We start from the raw sequence: 24,929 nt of genomic DNA on the forward strand, positions 1-24,929 counted from the left end.
GGCCTCCTGCTCTCTCTTTGTGTGGCAGTGACCATATGCTGGCACATGCACACACACTTCACTGTAGATGGGGGAGCTGAGGCAGCACGGAAACTTAAGTAATGGGAGAAGTCCGAGCCAAGGCATGGTGGATTACAATGAGAGTCATTTTTTACAACTATTTTAAAAATTAATCAAAGAGAAGGGCGACTAAGCAGCTGGTACATGTAGAATATTATAACCCACATGAAACATTTCATCGTTGACTTGAGAAAATATTAAAAGTGCATGTAAATATTTTATTTCATAACACTCATACATGTTCCCCAACTCCAATTAGCTGAAGCGCTCCTCACATGACGTGATGGGAGCCGAGTACACTCCTACATAACATCACCCCTAAGGTCACTTTGAGTTTTCCATTTTTATTATTTATATGAAATATTTCATGCATTTTACATGATCGGTTAAAGTGTCGATAAACACAGATGGCGCATGTTTAGCTCTGTGCATTCTTATTTGACCTGCAGAATAACTTTGTGCAAATGAAAGCCATCAGTTCATTTCTTCCAACAGTTGCACGGTTTCCCTCAGGTCCTCCACAACTGCATCCACATCTGCTTCAGTCGTCTCCCTGCCAACGCTCAGCCTCATAGCGTTAGCTGCCACCTCTGAGGGGACGCCACAGCTCAGAAGGATGTGGGAAGGTCTGATGGATATAAACAGGAAGAGAGCAGGAGGGGAGTGTTATCTAACAGCAAACAATACAGTGTGTGGACAAAAGCATAACAGCTTAAAAGAGGGACTCTTTTACCTGTTTCCACTGTCTGAGTGGCAGGCGGCGCCGACGCTGGCTAGCAGCCTCCTGCAGTTTGACAATACTCTCCAGCCTAAAGCACGAGGGGGAGAGATTAATCATTCAAAGCCTTTGTAGTTTACAAATAGCCTCGTGCAGGTCATGACCTGCCTCTGACAAACATTGGTGTAGGGTTAGAGGACACTGTTGGGACCAGCAAGCCAAAACAGACATAGGACAGAGAAGAGTCATGACATCACCTTGTAATCTTGGGCCCAGGATGGACACGTTACATGTGTTAGGGAGGATATCAGAGCCGAGGAAATGGCTGTTGAAGCGGATCCGGCCTGCAAACACGGCCTTTGGAAGAATGAAAGAAACGCAAAGGAGTACATTTTACAGAGAAGGAGAAGAAAGACCGTCAAAACCACAATTTCAAGACTACTCATCACAATGCAAACAAACAAAACTAAGGTGCACATCAGACTCAAGCTCACCTGCAGTCGTTCTTCTAAGTAAAGTTTAATTCTTTGCATATGACTCTCATAATCTGACAGATTAGAGGTCACCAGCTCTGCAGCCTAATAGACACACAAATAATAAATAGGTAGCTTTAAAAGAGGCACACTGTTACAGCTATTTAATTACCAAGCACTTTATTAGAAACACCTCCACACCTGCTTACTATTCAATAAAGCAAAAAAGGACAATCACTTGGCAGCAGGTCACATAAGCATATGGGCATATGTGACCCATATTCCAAAAAAGACTGCAAGGGTCTGACTTCGATTCCACCCCAAAGCGTTTCCTGCATGTTGTTCCCCTAGTTTTCTGTCTGGCAAAAAAAGCCAAAAATGTTCACATAGAATGTAAAAATGGTGTTCAGGCAAACACAGGAGGTTTCTCAGGCAGTTTTCTATCTGCCAATATAAAGAATATAAACAATATAAAGTGTAAAATAACATGAATTCCTGAACCAATCTGCCTTTTGGTTTAGTTCAGGTGGACTAATAGCAGTAGGGGAAGTCTTCTTCTTTCTGGCACACCGTTGATCTCTTACTAGCGATAAATCATGGTCTGAGTGTCGATTCTAGAGGTTACAGCTCCAGAAACCTTTAATAAACACCTGCTTCAGGGTGGCGCAGTGGTTAAAACTGTCATTTTGGAGGAACAGGGCTCCAGATTTGAATCTCCTGGTCTCTCTCTGTGTAATCCTCATGTTCATGGATTTTAGGGTCCTCTCTGGGTAATCCAGCTTCCTCCTACAGTCCAAAAACATTGGATTCAGTGTGTACCTAGGGATGGGTATCGTTCATAACACCCATCCTCTAGTGTCTACCCAACACCTCTATTTCTTACTCTCTCTTTGTCTGTTTTATGGTCACTGCATCGTTGTGGTTTCGGCTCCCGCCTCAGCTGGCACATCAGTTCAAAATCATCCTCCGATTCCTCACCAACTTGTTCCATCTACTTGTTTGGTAATATGGCTCTGTCCCTATAGTCCCCTTGTTTATAGTTACTTTTTGAAGTGTGATTTAACACTAGCCTTAGCCTGCTTTGGCTTTGTTTGTCTGTTCACACCCTTTTACTAACCAAATCAGTTGTCAATTAAATGTATTTTAAAAAACAAACACATGTGCATTTGTTTTCTTCAACAGATATTTTTTTTGCTTTGTAAGTGACGATCTGACCACTGCTGTGGAAACAATGGCGATTTAGTTTTCATCAGTAAACTAGGGAAGTAAAGTCACTGTTTCAGCAATACTTGCTGGGTTTGTCCAAGTGTTGGCTCTAAGCTGGACCAGTTCAGACCTCCCCATGACCACAGTTGGATAAGTGGCTATGTTTCCAACTTTATTTGGACCCCTTGACACTCAGAGCTGAGACAAAGAGAACCTCTATGGTGTTTCTAATTAAATGATTGGTGAGTATACTTGTAGTACAATATTTATATTATGCAACTCAAGTATTTGTAGCAATAATAAGTGTTTTGCTTTGCCCATGATTATAATGCTAACACAACAGATTCTGTGGTAAACAATGTATCAATAAACATTCACCTACAATAAATCACTGTATTTGAAAGCTTTTTAAATGCTGGAAAGTGTCACATTATTTATATTTAGAGCATTACTGATTAATCTTCCATCTCCACCACAAGCAATAACCATTTTTAGTCATCGAACATTGACTGCTTTTAACCATAGTAATTAATGCAGACATTCACTACAACAAACCAAAATAATATCATGTGTTTGTTCATGTTATTTGTCCACTGCAGTTCTATTGTAAAGAAACTGTGGTACCACTTAATAGTGCTGTATGTATAAAGCATTTATAACATGCAACTAATGAAATACAAGGTTTCATACATCAGTTTAAACCATTATTGGCCAGAAAATGTCATGTGGATATATGTCCTTCACTTATGAATTTTGATTAAACAAAAAATGCTGGAAAATTTATTTTAAACAATCCCTTTGTACTTTGAGGGCCTCTAACTGAGAAAATAAATGGTTTATGCTTCAAGAGAAACATTAGAAAAGTCCTAGAAATCATTCCAGTACTGTACATTTAGTGAAGGAAATGCACCTTTCCAAGACCGGCAATCATCGGTGTGTTTTCTGTGCTGTAATAATAACAAAGACAGAAAGGAGACACTTATAAATTAGAACTGCACTTATTTCATTATTACCAGTGTTTCATTCTTATTCAGTATTTTACAGTAAAGATCATCACCCTGGTCTAAAGTTCCTCTCCTGTCCTCCACCAAAAAGCATCGGATACAATGGAGTTTTGGTCCCAGGGCCGTTCACGTACAAAGCACCAATGCGAGGGGCATAGAACTAGAAACACAACAAAACCTCTCAATAACATTTTAGTCTTGCTATAAAAAGCTCTTAAGATGTCCCACACAGCAGATCCTGACCTTGTGTCCCACTATGGTGAGGTAATCCACTCCCAGATCACTGACATCAACTCGGATTTTCCCCAAGGCCTGAGCAGCATCTGTGTGGAGCAGGATCCTGAGGCGCTCACGCTGTTTGTTCAGAGACTTTATTCTTTGGCAGATCTCCTGAAGCGGCTGACAACAAGAAGGTGGTTCAGCATTCAGCTGTAAACAGAGCTGCATAGACTCATAGACACATTGCAATTATAAGTAATGAGTTAATAAGAAAATAAGCTCCTTTAAAGCAAGACACTATCCTACGTGTTAATCATCTAATTTAAGATCCCAAAAATGGTTTCTCTAACATTAGTATGGCAGGGATAGGCTCCAGCCCGTCCACGACCCTGAACTGGGTAAGTGGAAAAAAATTGATGAATGGATAGATTAGTACTAGCAGAAACTCGGCTGATTTTCTAGCCTCTCTCTCATCTTACCATAATGACTCCCGTCTCATTGTTGGCCAGCATAACAGAGATGAGACAAGTGTTGGGGCGCACAGCGGCAATGATATCCTCCACCTCGACCCGGGCTGTCACCTTAGAGACGGGCACAAAAGTCACGTCTATGGAAAAAAACAAAAAACAAAGAGAGTAATTAAAGGCAAGGAGCCTACATTAGGTTATGCGAATCTTGATTTGTTTAAAGGTACTTTTTGTAATTGCCCTCCACAGAATTAAACCAAAACTTTCACCACCAGGAGGCAGTGCTTTAACAGTTTATATGCTGAATCCACTTTTTCTTTGACAACATTTAACATGAACCATGACTGGAAGAGTATCAAGGATCCGGCACTATTTAAAAATGGAAATCAGTACTTTTCAAGACCTTTTCAGAAACTCAATAATTAATAATTAAAATGTAAAAAAGCGGAATTAAATGAAAGTTTTCCATTGGGTTAGCACTCTTACATGTTGGCACATAGAAGGTACTACATCTTCATTAAAAAAAAGATTATGACATTAATGTTATTGGCAGCAAATGGGATATAAAATAATTTAAGACCTTTAATTGTCTTGATATTTATTTTAGACATTTTGATTGCCCACAGAAAATCTGAAGCATGTTATTGACAGATTTCTCTTTAAAGTAAAATAAAGAAAAGCATTGACTGTCCTTTGTAATACAGGAAATATTTCTTTATTAATCTTTTATTTTAATAAAAGCTACACAGAGTGGCTTCCTACCTGCTTTTCCTTCCTTTTCAAGGTGCTGAGCAACTAGTTTGACTGAGTCATGCTCCACATTAGAAGTAATAATGTGAGGAAGGCCCGTGCATCCATTCTGGTGTCCTGCACCTTGTTCTGCAGCCCTGCAGTGCTTCCTGAAGTGCTCTACAGCGGTGTGCAACACCAGGTTATTGGCCTGAAAGACAAAATCTTTACTGTAAATGACCAGTTTGTAATGTCCCAGGATCATAAATTACTCATATAACTTATTTGCGTCAAAAAAGAGCCCTGCCCACCTCAGTTCCGCCTGAGGTAAAAATGATGTCCTCTGCTTTCCCTCCAACCATTCTTGCCACATTTTCTCTGGACTGATTGATGATAGCCTTAGCTTTAGCACCTGAAAATATAAATGATTGAAACATTGAGATGTAGCATTTTCTTTTGACAGTGAAACTCACTTAGAACAGTAAAAACTTCACATTCAGCACTCAGAGAAAGCCACAAGTTTAATCCACACAAGCTGCTGTGATTGTATTCCCTCCTCCAGTTACACAACATACATTTAACAGTTTCTTTTGTATTTATTTGGTAGAGTGACCTTGTCATATTTCACACAGGGATACAGAGTTAGAGCACTAATGTCCAATTCTTGTCACTAGGCTGGGTTTTGCGCATACAATATGGAATTTAAAAAAAAAATTATTCAAAAACTTTTATATAATGAAAACTTTATTCAATACACATGGAAAAATAATGAAAAATAATAACAATAATTTTAAACCTGTTAGTTTTGACACAGCTTCAAGCCTTCCTCACCTGCTATATAGTTGCTACTTGGGTTTCCCCAGGCATCCTGGAGGGCTTCAGAAATGGCCTGAATCACCTCTGGTTCTGGAGGGGTAGTAGCATTGTAATCCATGTAGATCCTGAAATATACAAAATACTCTCATCACACTTTGTGCATTGTCCTATGGGAAGTATATGCGTCATAACATATTAATAAACCATCTACTAACAAGATCAACTCATAAAAAAGTGAAATTTCAATTACTTAAATTGCAATCAATTACTTTTGTTTCTGACCATTCTTAAAATAAGAAAAATATTTAAAGAAAATACACAAATTTTCTAAAACCTACCTATAACCTCAGTAACTATGATAAATCAATATTAATTCAGCAGTCCTAAGTTACAGCATCACAGCTGCTGTACAAGTAACTTGATATATATCAACATTATTTTCTTACCTGTCTAGATTCATCTCAGAAAAGTGATGAAAATTACGTTCACCGAAGGTCGGACCCTGTACCAGCGGGACATCATCAAGCTTTTTGGCCATAATACCCTTGGAGAGGAAAGAACATTTATTTCATTTACCTGGATGTCTGAGTAGATAAATTAGATTATAACTAGATTATAACTACCATCAGTCTGTCTGCAAATAAGATGACATTCACTGACGGCAGATGCTGATACTTTGTGTGTGTGTCATTTTATTTACTTTATTCTGATATCTGGGATCCAGTTTTTTGTTCAGTCACACATCAAAATGTGACTGAATGAGTTTAGACCCTTACCCTGAATCCGCCCACCAAAAGTGTAAGAATTGCAGTCACTACAAAATATTTTGGTGGTGATTAGCATTAGTCTATAAAACTGGATTATAAATAAAGACTAAAGTATTTATCTATTTCAGTAAGTTGTTTTAATTATACAAAGATATACACATTATTGTTATTTTGCATAAAATACAAGATTTTGTTCCTCTGGCTGCGATCTGTAATCTGTAGAGACAGACTGACAGGATATGGAAAACAGAGACGTGTTGATGAATATGCAACTTTTGTTTATTTCACAGTTCATCTGCTTCTTTGCTTTTTAATGGATTTAAATGGATTTCTCATCAAAGAGATGCTGTTTATTTCTAAAGTGACAGCTGCACATTAAAAAGGAAACTGAAACGTAGTTATTAGATATTCTCTGTGATAAACAGCTTAAATGACTGCCTACCTTGTGTCCCATTCGCTGCATTTCCAGCAGTGTAAAACTTATCTAAAACCTTTTCATGGATTTTCTGCATCACAAACTGAATGCTTGCCAATTCTAGTGACTGTGCCACGCACACGGTTTGGATTGCTTCATCACGCAGTGTTAGTCACGTACAGCTTCACAAATTTATGAAATGCGCACTTATTAGCAGACCCTCTATAGTGCTATAAGTTCAGTGAACACACAGTCTTAAAAAAGATTTTTTTTTAATGGTCATAGTTGTCCAGTGTCTTGTCAGTAGTCAGCAAACGTAACATCCAGCTGATAGCGCCCTGTTCACAACACTGTTCTAGTCAACCAGCACACAGAAAACGTATTAAAAGAACCACAGATATCTTTAGGGACACTGTCAGTCAGCTGGAGCTCTTCATTATCCAGCTAGCGCTAACTTTCTGTGACAGCTCTCACTTTAGCCTGCAGCTAGCTAATTTTTAGCTAACTTAGTTTCGCTATAAGATCGTATTTAACTGTGATTCCGCCTTTAAGCTTAAATTGATAAAGGAACTGAATCCTCCAGGGACAGCCAAAGCTTTGTATCTGACCTTGTAAGCTGATGTGAAGATTTCCTAAATGGATTTACAACTATACGGGTCAATCATCAGCCAGCTAGCATGTTTCTGTCACGTCCCAGACGGGGTTGCCAGATTTGTTAAAGGAAACCCCACAGTTTAATATCTCGAAGAAAACGCACAAGAAATATTAATTTATTATGTAGAAGAATTGAGTGTTACTGTCATGTTCTTCAGTATTTTATTCTTTATTTTGTAAATATAATTAATTACTAAAAAGCAAAAATTATTCAGAGATTTGTCACCTCACAACTTGGGGAAGACTCAGAATGGTTAGTTTTATTTTCGTTTGAAGTCCGGCAGGTACCATGTTGAAAAAAAAAACAAAAAACAAAACATCAACTTAAATCTAGTAGATGAAGACTTATATTAACAGTAAGTAAGTAAAATAAGAAGAGAATTATTTTAGAAACAGCTCTTAAAAAACGTTGACACACAGACATGGCAACACTGGCGTCTGCTGCTTAGCAACAGCCAGGGAGCTGAAAGTGCCAGGAGTATTTCATTTCTCTGATCGTAGTTGTTCTGCGATTAATTCATTCTTAATAGTCAAAAAAAAAGTCAGAATTCTGACTTTTTTCTTATCAAAATTCAGGAAAAGAAGAAAAAAAAAAAGACGTGCCCACTTTTCCCCCCTGGTGGCCCTAATCCTCTTCCGTATGAAGCTGCTGAAATGTTTTAACCCACATTTTATGTTCAAAGATTTTCAGTCATATAGAAGTGTGTGAAAAACCGCCTTGGCTACTTAACCTGTGAACTCAGTGAATGCTTTCCTGATGACTTTATGGGCTCACAGCTCACAAACTGCAGGCCTCAATTTTTTCCAGTGTAATGCATCACGAAAAGTATGTGTGATTTGTACTCTGCTGAGTACTATTAAAACATACAACACCAACATACAGTTCTCGCCTTCATAATTCTAACACTAATACAGCTGGCTTGGGCTTAGAGTCACTTCAAGATAAGGACTGACATGTGACACATTTCTATGCTGAGCATAGTTACCTGTTAAATAGCTGATGAGCCAAGCAATGCAGAAGGAGGAACAATTAGCTGTAACTGATGTCATGACAGACTAAAGTGATGCATCTATGTCTTAGTTGCAAAGTCTGCCAGATGGACTTTGATGGCAGAGCTCTTTGAGTACGTTAAAGTCTGATTTGGGGTTTTTGAGTTTGGGTTTTCCAGATAAACATTATCAACATCATAACAATATCTGTGATTGCCCAACTGACATGCCAAAATCAAAAGTTGTATTGTCTTTAACAAAAAAAGAGAGAAGTCATTTTTGTGTTGCATATTTTCCATGTTTATTTCATATATGACAATGTGTTTAGTGTACACAAACAGCTGACGCTAAAACTCCAACACTCAGAGACATCGACTGAACTACGGCCCATTTGTAAATGGGTGCAACTTTATAATACAGTGTTCACAGCAATCATGTTTATATACAATGCAAAAAAATATCTGAAGAGAAAGAAAAGTAATGGTGTGAAAAAGATATGGAAGCACAAAAATGGAAATGATGTTCCTTGAAAAGGGGAGGGTTTAGAAAAAGTAGATTAAGTGAAGGCTGCCAAGAGCATGACGGTGATACTGAAAACTCGACAGTAAGGTAACCTACAGCATTACTCTGTACATGATGCCCAGCTGGGACACAGTGAACCACCACCCTCCCATACATTAGTGGACAGACTGCTTCAGCTATGTCCCACAGCCTCCAAAAGGTTCCCTGATATTGACCTACGTACAATCAATAAGGAACCGGAATGTGAAGACAATTCAAAACGATTATTTCAGCAGAGTAAGTATTTTCAAAGATCAGTTTACATTCAGTGTTACATTTTTGTGACTGCAACAACAAAACTTTGGTTGGCTCAAATGTGATGTACATTAAAAGGCCCAATAAAAACATGAGGAAAAAAGTCACCATGGAAACCAGACTGGAGCAAACCCGGGAACACGCATTCTTTTTTCTGACCACGTTGAATTTTAGGAAATGAGATGCGACAAAAACATGTTTGAGATATGGTGGCCTGAAGTACACTTTAATCTGTTTGTTACAAAAAAATATTCTGGTTGTTTGATTTGTCTCAACTGTCGATGAACTGATGATTTCCATAGCACACAGAATACTTTAAAACCTCTGGAAAGATACTTCTTATTAGACGTTAATGAAGGTATTACATCAGCAGCCAAACTTAGAACATACTGAACTGGAGCTATGTTTAATTTTACTCTCACTTACACTCAAATGACACGTCATGCTCTCACTGAGCATGCTCTCTAGGCTGGATGACCTGAGGCACGCTCATCAGTCCAACTTCTCACAACAGCTCACATGCTTTATCTTTTGAGGGTTTTTAAACGAGAGGCATGGTTGCATTTTCATCAAAAATTTGCCAACAGGACTAAAACTGTGTAAAAGGAGCCCCGACTATTTAACTTGTGGGCCTTAATATGCTTTAAATAGCCAACATTCAACAAAACTGTTGCAAGTACTATTAGTATGCAATGAATTCTGGGTCAGTGACATAAACTAAATGCTCTTTTTAACAACCTGCAGTATACAAACCATAAACAGTATCCCTGCTACTTTTGATTGTAATTTCCAGCAGTAAGGAAACAAGAGACATGATCATTAATCTCCTGCTGCTGAGAAAAGGAGAAAGAACCTGTGGCTGCATTCTCAGCACTAATGCATTTAATGCATTTAGTCACAAAAAAAGCTGACAAATACTGCTGGAAATGATCATTGAAACTAAATGCTGTTCCAGCAATCTTTTTATAGGCGTCCAAATGTTTTTGGGTAGTGATTCAAAATAGCTTGAAGAAACCTGAAAAATGGGAAACAATAGCTGCTGCTGACAGTAAACCCTCTGCTCTGAAAGCAAACCAAAGATCACGACTCTGTTTACAGAAAAGGTGAAAATCTGACCATTCGATCAGCTCAGCAGTTTGTACGTGTTCAGTGTTTCTAACCAAGGTAGCATTCGAGTTCAAATCTTTATTACTAACACATCTACAGTAGATTTATTGGCATCCCTTTTAAGTTTTAAGTGATTTTAATGTTAATATAATAAACTATACATGTGGTCATAGTCAGGGTTCCTTTTAATATGGCCATTTGTATGAGTGAAAATCCTGAAATATGTTTCTCTGAGTATGCTTTGTGTTATGGAAATTCCACACTTTATGATATCATAAATGAAACCTTCTGCTTGGACTTGAAATGACGATGATGATGATGGAAGGCAGGAAAGTGATGATATGACCTGCAGACACTCCCAGAACAGTATTTTAGCAGCATGAAGGATGTAGTTTCAAAGCAACCGGTGCAGAGGCATACTGTAGTGTGCAGTATGCATGAAAAGAGAGGCACTACATTCAATCAATATACATATCATTCAGGAAAAAAACAGCTTCATATTCTGTACTGTGAAGAAGATTTCATCTTTTTCTTTTGATTGAATAAGGTAGCTTTGTGCAGCAGAGGATGAACTGGCCACCTACTTATATCATCTACCTAATTACTGGGCATTTTAAATGCATGTTAGCTGGGTCTAAAGTGTGACTATGCTAATCGCTTATCAGATTGCATTTATTCAAGTAATTTTCAGCATAAAGAAGCTGTGAGTTATTAAATTGTTTCAGTAATATTCATTACGAGGGGAAAAGGTTGTATCATTTAAACATTTAAAGAACTCATTAAAAAGTGCAGTGTGCAGAAATTGCACTGTACTACTACTTTAGAAATATAAATGCTTTTTTTTAAAAATAAATACACGCAGAAATAAATAATAAAACTGTTAAATATCTAAATATATCACATTTTAAAACAAATAAAATACAGGTAGAGATTAAAATGGGAGAATTAATGTCATGACATCTGATTACTTCTTGTGGGAATGCAGGTAACCTCAGTGCTCCTACGAGTGGCTAAAAACAACATGAATTTACTACAGCGACATAAAGTTTATGATGAGATGCCATTCCTGTGCCAGGCTGTGTGTGCTAAGGTTTCTAGAAGTTTTAGGAAGAGGAAGCAGCTTACTGGATATCAGGATTTATGGACCAGAAAGAAGAGAGAAATATTCCTAAGAGAGAGACACGTGACTGTCCCTTCGTATTTTTTAGCTGTATGTTGTATGCAAATCAGTTTAGACCTTTATATATAGCTGTAGAAGAGTTTTTCTATTTACTGATGCAAATGTAGCAATGTGATCCTTGCAGCTTTAGGAAAACATGCCTGTCACTGCTTTTTTTTTTTTTTTTTTTTAAGAACTGATGTATAAGGCTTGATGTGTCACCGACAACAACTACAGTACATTACCATACGCATGTAATCTGAGATAAGAAACTGTTGCTACTCCCTCCATTTTCTTCTCTCGTCCAGTTATGAACAAACTCCAGTACAGTACAGTGACAGGTTTTTGAAGAGGTTCTTCAGACTAAGAGACTCACATTGCAGAATAGGCCTGACAGGAAATGGGTGCTTTAGGTGCTGAGGACACTAGTGATAAACAGAGAACGTACGGGGGAGAGAGATGGTTGTTGGTGACTCTAGCGGTGGAGACGGGGCTCAGCAGGAGAAACGGGATAGAGACAAGGATCTATGTACATCATAGTCTTTGAGTTGCTCTCATGACATTTTTTAAAATGTCTTGTTTCACATCCTCATCTGTCCGGCTCGTCTTCTCGACAACTTTGACCTGAGAGATAGATGAGAAAATGTCCATTAAAAATAGATTTTGTTTGCAGTTAGAATTTTTTTTCCACCTTGAGATTTTTTTTTTAACTTACCTGATAGTTCCAGCAAGGAGCGGGTTAAAAGCATACAGCCAGTCATGCATGTCTTTGTCATTTGTGGCTTGAAGCAATATTCCACGATGTTCTGTGCACACAGCAAATGTGTTTGGGGTCTGTGGAAAGAGCCACGAAAGCTTAATGCAGCAAGCTTAATGCAACGTTTTGAATGATTCCCACTCAACTTTCTACTTTCTACTCTACCTGCTTCCTTAAATTGCTATTTTTATTAAACTGAAAGTGCGCACCTTAACTTTCACTTACTGTGCGATGTGTGTAACTTAAACCTGTTGGGTTGATCTGACTTAAAGTGAAGTTCATTAAAAAAATAACTTAATAAAACTGTTGATGGAGGAGTCTGGTTCACCAACCTTTAACATTGCCTGCTGGTCCTCGCTGTACTCCACCTGGGCAGAGGAGAGGTTGAGAATAGCTCGCTCCACTGCGTCTCTTTCCGTGTTGTAGATGTAGACGTACGGCCGCCGCACGACAACATAGCGCTTCACCCATCCATTGGTGAGCGGCTCCAGGAAATGCAAGTAACCCTTCTTCGACACGATGGGACTGAAAGATAAAGATGATATAATAGCATGTTTGGGTCTGAAGTAAAGCTCAAATAATAAAATGTTCTGAAATGACTTCTTCCTCCTCACCTGACTCGAATCTCCTGGATATCTGGGACAAACTTCCGGGTCTGAGGTTTAGTTTCAGAGGCTCCGTTGATGGACTTCTTGGCCTCTGCATCCTGCTGTGCATCAGGACCGGAGCTAACCACACGAGAGCGAGGGACAGGGGGTCTGCAGTAAAAATAGAGAATATCTGAGCTCTAGCAACAAAGGAGCTCTCTGTGCCTTACAAGACCCAAATACTCTTAATACCAGAGAATTTCAAAATAATAGACCTATTTGCTGATTCTGTTCCTGATGATAAGCACATGAAACATGTCAGACACCTTAAAAGAGAGAGAGTTCAACTCTGTCAGCTCTATATCTCTGTCTTATTACATGTGGGTCTGGTATAAAAGTGGAAACCTTAAGGTCAAGAGTTTCTGGAACTACAACTTTATTTATTCATTTTAAATATATTTTTTTGTTTTTTCAGCAGGAGATGTTAATACTTATTTTAGATGTCTTTGAGGAACATTTTGAGAGCACCCTGGAAGTGAACTGCAGCCAATGTCAACACTCTGCTCTGCAGACCGGCTCTGATAATTACTAACAACAACCATGTCAATCTGAGCACTGACCTGAGTCCAACATTGCTGTAGCAGCCCTCAACAAGTGAAGGGCATGTAGAGGAGGGGGTGATTGTGTTAAGAACAGAGATTGAAGTGGACTCTCTTAACGTTGTGATGGACATCTCAGAGATCTGTAATGAACACAGTCACACGGATCCACAGCGGAACAAATGTGAGGACTCAGTCGACAAAAACAGAAATCTGATTTTCTGTGTGTGTGTGTTTAAACCCCTAAAGCCTGACCTTGCTTTCACTGGCGCTCACACACACATGGCTGTATTCTCTGTTGAAGGAGTGAGTGAGCAGCCGCAAACACTGTACGGAAAAAGGAGAGAGAGCTTAAAATGTCGGGTTATATAACAAAATCACGTGTGACATGATAAGCACTACATTTCTGCTTGACAGGAACGTTTATATGAACAGAACCCATTACAATAAAGTCAAACCTGAAATAAATTATCGACAGGGTAAAGACGGCTGACCTTAGCAGCGAGCTCCCTCTGCCTCTCAGTGGTGATTTCGTTGCAGCTGACCTCGGGGTCCATCTCAGTGGGCTGAGGAGACTCATTCAGCTCATCGGTGACACAGGATTGAAGGGTCTCCTGGCCCATGAGCAGCGTGGACTCAAGTTTCTCCCTCAGAAGGAGGTAATGTTTGGTTTTTTCCACCTAGCAGAAAAACATCAGTCACTAACAGCAAACAATGCCCCCTGCCTGAAGAGGAAATTAGGAAGGAAAGCTGTTTATTTGATAAATTCCAGTCTGGTTTCCATCAGAAGCACGGAGCAGAGCCGGCTCTCTGTGGCACTTCTAATATCATACATTAGAAAACTGAATGGGGCAATATAAACCCTAGGACTCAGCTGGCTTTATTCATATTTTTCTGATGGCAAATTCTTCTTATCCATTGATTAGAAAGCTGGGGTGCTGCTCACAAGTGGAAGCAGAAGAATGACAAATGTATTGGTGAATAATCTGGAGTGAGGTAAGAGTGGCAATGGTCCATTTTACTAAGGGCAAATCTGAGCACGGAGTCGGAACTGTCAGTTTATTGGATGATTCCCATTTTCACACATGGCCATGAGCTGTGGGTAGTGACAGAAAGTGGTGGAAATGAGCTTCTTCTGGGTGAAAGTGGGTGAAAGGAGCCAGACGAGGTAGTTCTTTGAGGGTCTTCCGGCGTGTCTAACCAGGAGGAGACCCAGGAGATAAGGGAGACGTTATGTCTCTCACTTGCCCTAGGAAAACCTCAATATCCCCTCACTGACACGTAACCAGCATTAATTAGTGACAGCATTTTTTGTCAAGGAAAATGTACAATTTGAATGACATTCATCTCAGTTACTCTTTGAAGGCTCAATTAAGCAACAACTTGTCTCTCTAAACTTGTCTCTGGCAGTGGATGAACTGCAAAGCTGCACCAAAGCCCAGTATAGAATTCACGAGGCTTAACTCAACCAGAGCGAAAGAACAGAGACAGTAAAAATTAAACAAATCTTACATCTTGGAGGAGGCTGAGTTTCTCCAGCTCCCACTGGTGGTCCAGAATGAGGCTGTCACTACGTGGCCTCCATCCAGCCAGGTTCTCTTCCCCACGGACGTAGGCCACGGAGGTGTCCAGCACCCGCCTGCGTCTCCTTTGCATTCCTGGTGAGGGATGGGTGCAATGTTAGAAGTTCAGGACGACTGAGCTAAATGCAAAACTGTACCATTTTTTTTTCTTGCCTCTTACCAGGGCTTCCTGCATCTGCCTGGTGACACAGGCTGACCTCATAAACTCCAGTTACACGGTTTCTAAAAAAACAGGAGTGAGAGGGCATTTAACATTTTTTAGAACATCATCAGAGAGAACAAATTAGCTAAATGATGATTTTAAAGATTAAGATGCCTCACCCATCTGCAGCTCTTAGGCTACCAGTACCGAAAAGGTTACGGATTGATCGGGAAGCTGAGAGCTTTGTGTCCCTAGAGTAAAACACCATGCAGATATCTTTGGTAATAACTGCAGGCTGCGTGCAGTTCTCCATCTGCAATTCATAAAACAGGAGACATTTCCAACATTGTTCCTCTAGAGTAACTCACACGTCACCTCTGATCCTGTAAGAGCTATTTCTCCTTCTTATGAATGCAGGCAGTGTACAGTACCTCCAAGTAGGCTGAGAGGGTCATATAGATCTTCTCCCCGTATGGAGTGACTCGGTTTAGGAGCAGGGAGTTGTGCATTGAGCTATCCCAAGCAGCCTCAAACCGGAAGAAAGTTCTGAGGTGGTCCATTGAGACAAGAAGCCAAGAAACTGAATCAGCAGTCGAAACTCAAGTTCCTCTACTAAAACAACAGATTAGCTGCCAGAGCTTAACCCATGCTAAAGTTTACTCTGCAGATGTAAACATAAAAAACTGGATAAATCCCAAAAATGTCCAATAATAAACAATTTAAGCAGAAAAATGTGCCCTAATATCATGATTTATAAACAGAAGCAAATCAATTTACTGATCCACTTGTGCAATATATAAACATTTTAGTAAATATTTCTCTAGTTTTCAATAAAACAAAAGCTCTTATATGATCATTTTGCATGCAACAAACAGACTGAGTTATGTTTGCTTTGTATAAAACATCACAGAAAAGCAAAGAGAGCAGAGATGAATATTGGTACAGAAAGAAAGGCAATGGAGGGATGAGGCACGAGCAGGTAAACATGAGGGACAGGGCAGTGAAATACCTATGGTCAACTCCCAGGGAAATGCTGTGAGAAAGAGGAAATCAGCAAAAGAATAGACAGTGAGAGTCAGGAAGTATGTTGTGCTTGTGTGCTTGTGTGGCTGGGATGCTGTTTGCCTTTTTTTCACACTGATAACTCATCAAAGCTCATCAGATAGACCGGAGAGGTTCTGTGAGGACGGCTGATTTACTGTACGTTAGAGAAGGTCAAATAACAGCACGGGACCATTCTTCAAGCACAACAATGCTGCTTTCCATTCCTCCGATGATTTACTCCATACACTAATGTACACAATTTTTCCTCGTGTCCCTCAAGGGGAAATAATCACACACTGAAGTCACTTATTATTCTGGCCTGTAGCCCGGTGCTGCCTTAAATCTAAAAAAGATAATCCAAGCAAGAACTGTAAAAGGAAACTAATGTTTCTGTAAGCCATGAAAAGAGGCCGTACGGACTCTTCATGAGGTTCAGATGTTGGGCCCACTGGCCTTGGACTGAGGTGACCTTGTGGGAAAGTGAACAGAGTGTCACTAAGAAGAAAGCAAACATCTATGCGCAGAGCTCGCGTGAATAAAGGAGAGGTGCCTTTTCTGTTGCCAGCAATTAGCAAGTTCATACAAATTCACACCTTCACACATGCACACTTTTTCCCCCAGTAGTAGGAACCTGTTCGCTTACACTACAACGAAGCAATTTCCTCCCTGCACCCCTCCAACATGTGCTTCTCTGCACTTTACTGCCTCCTAAAAAAGTGGGAGCCAGCACTGAAGTCATGCTCCTGGCATAACATGTGAGGAACCATTTGTTTCTGGTGTTTGGCAGAGTTCCGCTGAGGTACGAGTAGGATTTAAAAATATTCACAACATTGCAGCAATTTTGTGTAAAGTGCTACTGGTGAGGTAATGGTTCACTGGAATACATTTTAATAGCTGCACTGGAGTATCGTGCCAGAGCGCGTACTGTAAATGATGTGATCCATATTGCAGCACTTGAGAAATAGCGAGCGAACAGTGTTCCTGTTAATATTCTGTAGCTTTGATGGGAAACACTCTGACTCTTGGGATTAGAGGTGACTAACAAAATCATATCCATGGATTCAAAATATTCCTTCACTGTAAAGGCCAAAAAAATGAACATAAGAAACAGTGTTGAGAGACAAAAGCAGAAAATAACCTATTTTTAGCCTCTTTTAAATATCAGTTTGCCTTTGTAGAATTAGGCTGTTTCTGTGATGGATTCCTACCACCCCCTACTGGTAACCAGTACAAATGCACCTTCTTCACAGTTTTACTTTACTGCCTTCTCAATGTAATCTGCAAATAAAGGAGCATTTGTAAACAAACAGGCTAAAGACAGAGTAAACATTCGTGTTCTAAAATTTGCCTCATCAGCTGAAGTGGAAACCAAGAGTTTGATACTGGCCCCACGACACCTCCAGCAGAGACACAGCCAAGGACAGTCCACGCGAAACAAAGCAGAGCCATGCAGATCCCGTCCGTCATCGGCCTGACAGAAGCTCAAACACACATCCAACACAGCCAGAGAAGCAAAGAGGCACAATTGAAGTGCTGACAGCAATGACAGAGTCAGAGAGAAGGTAACAAAATCACGAAAGAGATGACAGGGTATGGAGGACGTTAGAAAGATGAGGCGTTCGTGTAACTTAAGAGCATGAAAACAGAGGCAAATAATATACCTAGGCATGTCCGAATCAAGAAACTGTCTGCAAAAGCAAAAAACAACATTCCGTTAGTGGACTGGAGGGAGAAAAATGTTAGCATCATATACTGTGATGTTAGTTTCTGACCACACTGGACCGCAGCTTGATCTGGCGCTTAGCCATTAAGCTTAAGTTTTGGCTACTGAGCCCATAACACGACAAACAATTAGGGTTAAAGAAAGGCTGATCCAGCAGAGGTTAGAGGTTAGTACAGTATGGAGCTCTCGGTTGCTTTACATTAAAACGCAGTAAACCCAAATCTGGACGATGCTGCTGCTGATGTTGTTAGATTTCTTGGCGATACGGGAAGCAAGAGAGATTAAGCAATGAGAAAAAAGGATGCGCTATAATTTTCAGGACTTTTTATGTGAATAATTACAATATCATCATTCATATTTCTTATATTGTAAATATACTCATGGAGGTCTACTACTACATAAGAGTTACTACCATAAGATTTATACAAGGACGAGAGTTAAGTAATTTTAGATATTAATAAAGAAGCAAAAAAAGAGTTAATAACATTTTCTATGGCAGCAATTACTTGATTTATTAACCGAATGGTCCATCTACAAATCAATTGCCGTTTAATCCTAAATTCTCATCAGCTGTAAAAAAGAAACGTACTGCCCTCTACTGGTGGGATGCTAACATTAAGCTGTGCAAACTGGGCTTTTTACATTTCTCTGTTTTGCACTTCCTCGACTCCTCTCTCCTCCACCCTTTGCCAGACACTCCACATTAAATCAATCCTGAAGGATGTCTCAATTTATAAAACACACAGAGGAGAGGAAGGAGGAGGAAGCACATACATTTATGTAATTTATGGAAGTCTTTTGAGCTTGAAAGGTATGTAAAAACCATAACAGGAGAAGTAATTACTCTTTTGTATTCATTTTTTCTTTCTGCCTGTCTCCATTAGTGTGGAGAGGATTATCAAAAAAAATGCATGATATCTCTACACTCTTCTCACAATGTGTACCGCTATCAAATAATACCAGTGGCAGGCTGTAACAAAGCAATGGCCAGATACTGCTTCTGCACTACACTTTGAATTAAAATCACTTTAAAATGATGTCTCTGCAGCCTCTCATTCTGTTAAATGTTGGCTCAACTCCTCTCTTACCTCCTTGGTTTGCATCTGTGATAAAATGCAAGAAAAGGAGGCAAGGAAATGATGCATAAAATGAGTGTCCGTACAAAAAGTTGCATGTATAAAAGTCAGAACATATTTTTCTGTTATACATTCACCACAGCTCATTCTAACCTCTTTCCTGTGAACTTTGTGTTAGTTATGCCATTACTCATTAAGGGAACAATACACCTTCTCTGTTCTTCTGTTTTTCTTTATAAACTAGGCTCCAGTTGTACATCACACCCAGAAACATCATTTCCAGCATCATTAGAAAAGTGAGGGTCAATCAGGTGATTTAATAAAATGATGAAATGCTGCATGTCAAATGAATGACTCTGCACTGAGTAGAAAACAACAACAAAATAGTTAAAGGTGTGTTAGTGATTTTATATTTAAGTAAAGAAATGCATAGCAGTGGAAAAGTTAGAAGGGCATGCATTTCTATTTTATACTGATCTGTTTACACAGAGTAAAATTAAGGTGCACGGTTAATAAAAAACACTTTTTAAACCTACACTGGGGTCAGTGATGAGAGGATTTAAATGAGAGGTGATGAACACAGTGAGATGCAACATGTAGGTGCAATGAGACAACCAACAGCAGCATATATTAACACCAAGGAGGGTCGCGCAGCCAGCATGGACGAGTGACTTCAGAGCTACTGGTGTGGTAAGTGTAGCTTTAAAGAGATTCTTAAATAACTCAAAGAAAGTGACTCTGGATCTGACCTGCTGTTGTCAGAAAGAGGGATCTACAGCATATTCATGCAGTTACAGTGATAACGATAAGAACACAAAGGGAATTTGCAGAGTTTCCTTACATAACATTCAAGCTGTGACTCTGCTGCCATGCTTTTTACAACTTATATGCTTAGGGTGACCAGATCCCAGAACATTAGATGTCATTAAAGATTTTGTGGGCTATAAATTATTTCATAAATCTCACTTGTAATTGAAGAACAAATATGGTTTACTTTTTACGAGCACAAATGGAAGCAAAGGGTTGTTTTAATGGTCTTTACATACTTGTTTATTTCATTTGTCTTTTCCAGAAAGCATTAAAACTGTTAGCTTCTGTTTCAGTTGCTATTCTGTTTCCAAATCATTTTTAGGTTTTATGGTAACTTCATAAATCAGCGCACTTATTTTCAAGCCACATATTTCCTGCAAGCATCTGTTGACTCTGGTAAACATGAGCTAATCAAAATGTGGGAGAACGGGTTAATAAAATGAAGTTTGAGGACACCTGGTCACCCCATATGTGCCATGCATTTGCCGTGTGTCGTGTTCCAGTGCAGGAGCTGTCGCAGCAGTAACGCGCACTCTCAGATAAGACTCACAAACATCAGAACTGTAAAGTGGTTTCCAAATTCAGCTGAGCTGCCACATAATTCAAAAAGCTATGGGAACACAGTAGTTTGCTATTTAAATGAAAAATATTTGCTTCAAACATTAAGCATAGTACATACCTGTCATCGTGCAGGGGCCTGACATACCCAACAGATAAAATGTTGAGAGATAGAATATTAGGATCAATGATGGTCTCATCAGATTCGGGCGTGTTGCGCAGACGTCCTGGGAAAGCAGAAATGCCTCAGTGAGAACAGCTCATACAGACTATTGGTAAAATGTATTCAGCTTTAGAGAAGCTGAACATCAGTCTTACCCACAACAAGCTCACGGACTTCCTTCCATTCTATGTCATTTCCAGATTCATGTACAATAGTAACGGTGATTCTCCTCTGGAGGCCCTGAAGAAGGAACAAAGATAGAGTGAGCACACAGAATATGCTTTTACGACATTTTTCAAAGGTTGCAGAGCGTGACACATCCACTGAACAGGCTGTCTACAATTACTAAGACCAAATTGGAGACGATTTTGATGTGCGTCATTCTGGGTAGAATTGCATTTGCCCTCTCAGAGCAGAGCTATGAGAGGGCAAATGCGAATGTCTTCAGGCATAAAAGATCCTTTGATGACAGTTGATTTGACTGCAACATATTTGCTCCCAGCCTGACTAAGATACCTGGTGCAGAAGAAATGTGCCATGGCAGGGCATTCCTCCTCTGTGGTCCACTACTGCAGGGATGTAGCTGAATGACAGAAAAAAGAGAGTCTCAGAGATTTCTGTGGCCCATCAAATTCTCCCAATTTTCTGCTGACTCGGGATACTCACTCCCCGTTCGCCTCCAGCTCGCAGATCTCGAAGAAAACCATGAGGTCATATTTACAGTGACAGGGTCCTGCCTGTGGACGGGTCATGGCCGTCAGTTTGGTGGCAGGTACTGCGTTGAAAAAGATTAGAAATAGGATTATACAAGAAGGCACAATAGGGGTAAACCTAGTGCAGGCTAGCAGCTAACAGCAGGGAGAACAGCTACCTACCCTACAAAGGAAAGAGAAACGGGAGAAGAAAGGAAATCAGTGATTCAGGGAAGGAGCACCCACTCAGTACTGTACAAGAAGCTTTTTTTTCATTTAGCACATTTTCGATCGCTCTGTGTAAAGAAATACAAGTCTGAACCATCCTTTAGGTGAGAGAATGCATATGTATGTCTTTATAAAGCACTTTAACGTTCAGGTGACCAAGTGGGGATATTTACAATGCCAGACATCTTAATCTCTATAAAAGCTTGGTCGCCTGATGGATAATAGTAACATTTTTGTACAGTAAGTCTATAATGTTAATAAGACTGACTAAGAGTTAAAGAAATCCTTTAATTTCCACTGGTGCGTAAAAGCAGTTCAGAGGTAAAGAAAAAAAAATCCATGCATCCCTTAAATTTGTCCCAAGCTGAAGCAGAAATCAATTTTATAAGAATAAATACAGTATAATGTGATGCATTGTGGGAGTTACTATGTATTTATATATATTAAAGGTGCTTCAAGTGTCACTTTTAGAGATGCAATATAATTCTTAGCCAACGGAATAACTGAAATAACAATCTGGTGGATAACTAACGCCAATATTGTTCAGGTTTTAGTTTTTAGCTGTTCATTAAAATGTTTTTAAAAATGTAGCCAGCTCAAAACTGATGTGACACTACAGATAGACATATACTGCTTTAAATATCTGTACTGTTACAGGTTAAAAGTAGGTGAGACAAATTTGTAGCCTGTAAAATGGTTGCCTTTTTGCTGCATTTAATTCTTCATCTGTTTGTTTTCTACCTCCTTGGATTGATTGCTTTCCTATTATAACATGTGAATTTATTCCCAGGGATTGATAAATCTCAGGTGTGTTATACATGCATATGCACCACAATGTACATTATAGTTAACATTCCCATCGGAGAGAGTTTCATTCGTGGCAGACTAATATAGAAGAAAGGCACTGTGATCCAATCAAGAGGAGCTCAAAGAGGGAACTGCAAGGAGAACGCACCACATAACAGTGAACACACAGTACAAGAGAGCCAATCCAACTGCAGAATCCTGACACATGAAAACTCCCCTTTTATATCGATTAACTTGAGTTTTACTACACAGCAAGTAGCAACTAGTAACTGACACTGAATATTTTTGTTAGTGCTTCATCTACGAGGCGACTCAGTCACAAAACCCTAGAGCTGGAAGAGATACTTTTAGTGCTTTTAAAATGCACTTGGCTCATTTAAGTCACACCAAGAAAAACACTCAATATAAAAAAGGGTTTCCACTTGCAGGATTCTCTTGGATCTGACCAATCAGTGACCAACCCGGCTTCTGAGCTTTAATAACTGAACAGATAGAGATGGGTGGAGCTGGCAGCTGAGCTTGCTCATTTCCTTCCAGCAGGAAGGAAGCAGCTAAGCCAGCGGCAGACAGAGCGTGGCCTGACAGCGAGTCCACCAGTGACCCATTGAACACATCTGGGACCAAGTATCGGATGAGCTCCAGCGATTTCTCCCGGTCCGACGAGGCGTCAGGATCCACTGCTCGCACCCAACAACATGAAGCTGAGATGATACGACTTGCAAGCAGACGAGTACCACAGCAATACAACAAAAATAAATGATAAGACACGAGCAGAGCATCTTATTTACCTGGTTTGGAGAGAGGCATCACTCGTGGAAACTGTCTCCTGCAGGGGCGTAGTGGACTGGGTGTCACAACACACAGTTACGCATGAATATAAAGAATTGCAAGCATATTCATCATAGTATGTGTATAAATGCAGTGAATGCTATAAGCAAACACAGTACCTCATGACATCTTTACAAAGAGGAAGAAAAGGCTGCTTCTGGTAGTGGCCAAAGACTTCAAACACAATTGGCTGAGTCTTGATGTAGTCCACGAATGATCTAGTAACCTCAACAGCAATCTACAAAAACAAAAAACAGTCCATTTTAGTGCCTAAACTATTAAATACAGAACAATGCATAAAGCTGTGCAGGACACGAGCCGACTCTTCTTACGTTCTGCACATGGTAGAAGCCGAGAGGAGGGCCGCGGCCTGTGTTTTTTAGGGGTTCAGTGGAGAAGGCCTCATCATGGCGGTGGATGAAGCTAAAAGGCAAAGTAATCAATGCAAAGTTTGCATGTAAAACAGTAAAAAGAACACCAACGATCACAAATCTCCAGCGGAAATATTGTGAAGAGCAATTTACTTGAACTGGCAGAAGATGTCGGCATATTCCGCAGAGATGCTGGAGGCCTGCAGGACAGTCACTCTGAAGGTAAAAATATTACCGATCCTGAGATGTTCCAGAGTTGTATCAAGTGCTCCATCCAGACCAGGCTTCAGTGGATTCTCCACCTCATCTGATCCAGCTGCAAGGAACCACAAAAAAGAAAAAGGAAAAAAGAAAAATAAACGCAGGTTGGAAACTAGACTAGACATCCATGAAAGTTCTTTCCTAACCTAAATCTGGTTGGTGGGCGTGACCTTCATGTTTAATTTTTAAAGATTAAGCTTTGTTATTCGAGGATATTGGACAACCTAAAGGTTTCCCAGTAGCAAGGGTCTTGACTTTTCAGTGTTGATATTCTAGTTTTTTGATCTAAAGGCAATGAATAAATCATCAATCTACTTAGAGTGATCTATTTTATTGATCAAGAAATTCAGACACTGTTAATTCTACACTTTGACTTTGGTAAATACTGCATACATGTACGTGAGGTGAAAGACACTGCAAGATTGTATAACACTGTATGGATGTTATATAAATCCCTGCTGTTTAAAAAGGCCTCTCCTTTTACTCCTTTGTGTGTTTTTATTAGATTTAGTGGGTGTTTTTGCTTTTTTGATTGTTTTTTGCATCTTTTTTATTTGTAAAATGTCTGGCGCAGAATACTTTACAGCATCATTCTGACCATTAGATGATCTCATTAGTGTTAATAAAAAAAGAGCAAGAAGCATCTGGGTTCAAATCTCCTGGTTGTCTGAGGGGAGGTCGGTGAGGACTTCAACCACTTTTAGATTTCAACCACATTTAGTAGTAAATTTTCTTTAGGAGTAAAGAAATGTGTTTTCAATGACTTCAAAAGACAAGTTTTTCACATTTTTACTCATTAACAGATCTCAGTGATGTTTAGACACTTCTTTTTAATGTTTTTGTTGGGTAGGTTGCATTCCAGGTAGATGCTGAGCTGACTGTCAATAAATTCTACTGGAACAGACAAGGAATGGACTGGAGTTACCAAGAAATTGGAGACAAGCATTTGGGATAATTTATACGTCCTCCACATGAGCCACCGTTTGCCATTGTCTGCCCTCTAAATCCAAGCCTATCTAACATGATTTCTTTTAAAGTCTTTCCTGTGAATTTTCAGTCTGCTGAGCCAAAAAGGAGACCACACACACACATACACACAC

General features: G+C 39.6%; 2 protein-coding genes across 15 annotated transcripts in view; both read right to left on the minus strand.

Annotated features, from left to right (window-relative positions):
- Window positions 1-257: 257 nt before the first annotated feature.
- Window positions 258-7,570, minus strand: scly (selenocysteine lyase). 2 transcript variants are annotated; one of them, XM_005727191.1, is made up of 13 exons: window positions 7,483-7,570; window positions 6,139-6,236; window positions 5,708-5,817; window positions 5,188-5,288; window positions 4,910-5,087; window positions 4,160-4,287; window positions 3,705-3,860; window positions 3,515-3,621; window positions 3,368-3,404; window positions 1,273-1,356; window positions 1,036-1,135; window positions 794-869; window positions 258-688 (listed from the first exon to the last, which is right to left on the minus strand). In XM_005727191.1, the coding sequence occupies exons 2-13, from the start codon at window positions 6,228-6,230 to the stop codon at window positions 535-537; spliced, it is 1,323 nt and encodes a 440-aa protein (XP_005727248.1). In that variant the 5' UTR covers window positions 6,231-6,236; window positions 7,483-7,570; the 3' UTR covers window positions 258-534. The 2 variants fall into 2 exon arrangements, with proteins under 2 accessions (XP_005727248.1, XP_005727247.1); XM_005727190.1 differs by lacking the exon at window positions 7,483-7,570 and adding an exon at window positions 6,902-7,347.
- Window positions 7,571-11,771: 4,201 nt separating this feature from the next.
- The window catches only part of kif1aa (kinesin family member 1Aa), a 48,020-nt gene continuing 34,862 nt past the window's right edge, over window positions 11,772-24,929 (minus strand). For 6 of the 13 annotated variants that reach the window (XM_013909348.1, XM_013909347.1, XM_013909350.1 and 3 more), the window contains 21 exons: window positions 23,722-23,884; window positions 23,530-23,620; window positions 23,317-23,435; window positions 23,158-23,213; window positions 21,309-21,417; window positions 21,159-21,225; window positions 20,798-20,882; window positions 20,601-20,706; window positions 17,974-18,000; window positions 16,278-16,301; window positions 15,700-15,814; window positions 15,448-15,581; window positions 15,287-15,348; window positions 15,056-15,201; window positions 14,038-14,223; window positions 13,799-13,870; window positions 13,565-13,686; window positions 12,972-13,115; window positions 12,690-12,882; window positions 12,316-12,434; window positions 11,772-12,224 (listed from right to left, as the gene is read on the minus strand). In XM_013909348.1, the coding sequence (XP_013764802.1) occupies window positions 12,182-12,224; window positions 12,316-12,434; window positions 12,690-12,882; window positions 12,972-13,115; window positions 13,565-13,686; window positions 13,799-13,870; window positions 14,038-14,223; window positions 15,056-15,201; window positions 15,287-15,348; window positions 15,448-15,581; window positions 15,700-15,814; window positions 16,278-16,301; window positions 17,974-18,000; window positions 20,601-20,706; window positions 20,798-20,882; window positions 21,159-21,225; window positions 21,309-21,417; window positions 23,158-23,213; window positions 23,317-23,435; window positions 23,530-23,620; window positions 23,722-23,884 (2,183 nt within the window). In that variant the 3' untranslated portion in view covers window positions 11,772-12,181. The remainder of the gene's footprint in view (window positions 12,225-12,315; window positions 12,435-12,689; window positions 12,883-12,971; window positions 13,116-13,564; window positions 13,687-13,798; window positions 13,871-14,037; window positions 14,224-15,055; window positions 15,202-15,286; window positions 15,349-15,447; window positions 15,582-15,699; window positions 15,815-16,277; window positions 16,302-17,973; window positions 18,001-20,600; window positions 20,707-20,797; window positions 20,883-21,158; window positions 21,226-21,308; window positions 21,418-23,157; window positions 23,214-23,316; window positions 23,436-23,529; window positions 23,621-23,721; window positions 23,885-24,929) is intronic. The other 7 variants (XM_013909352.1, XM_013909355.1, XM_013909345.1 and 4 more) reach the window with 3 other exon arrangements.

Source organism: Pundamilia nyererei, unplaced genomic scaffold, assembly GCF_000239375.1.
Source record: "Pundamilia nyererei isolate P.nyererei 1_Seehausen unplaced genomic scaffold, PunNye1.0 scaffold00023, whole genome shotgun sequence".
Taxonomy (NCBI): Eukaryota; Metazoa; Chordata; class Actinopteri; order Cichliformes; family Cichlidae; genus Pundamilia; species Pundamilia nyererei.

What these genes read in the sequence shown, in the direction of transcription:
- scly (XM_005727190.1), bottom strand. Translation starts at nt 6,922, where the DNA reads ATGCAGCGAATGGGACACAAG. An exon ending in TTACCTCAGGCGGAACTGAG is followed by an intron (nt 5,088 to 5,187) that starts GTGGGCAGGGCT and finishes TTTGTCTTTCAG; the next exon opens with GCCAATAACCTGGTGTTGCA. An exon ending in ACTTAGAAGAACGACTGCAG is followed by an intron (nt 1,136 to 1,272) that starts GTGAGCTTGAGT and finishes ATTCTTCCAAAG; the next exon opens with GCCGTGTTTGCAGGCCGGAT.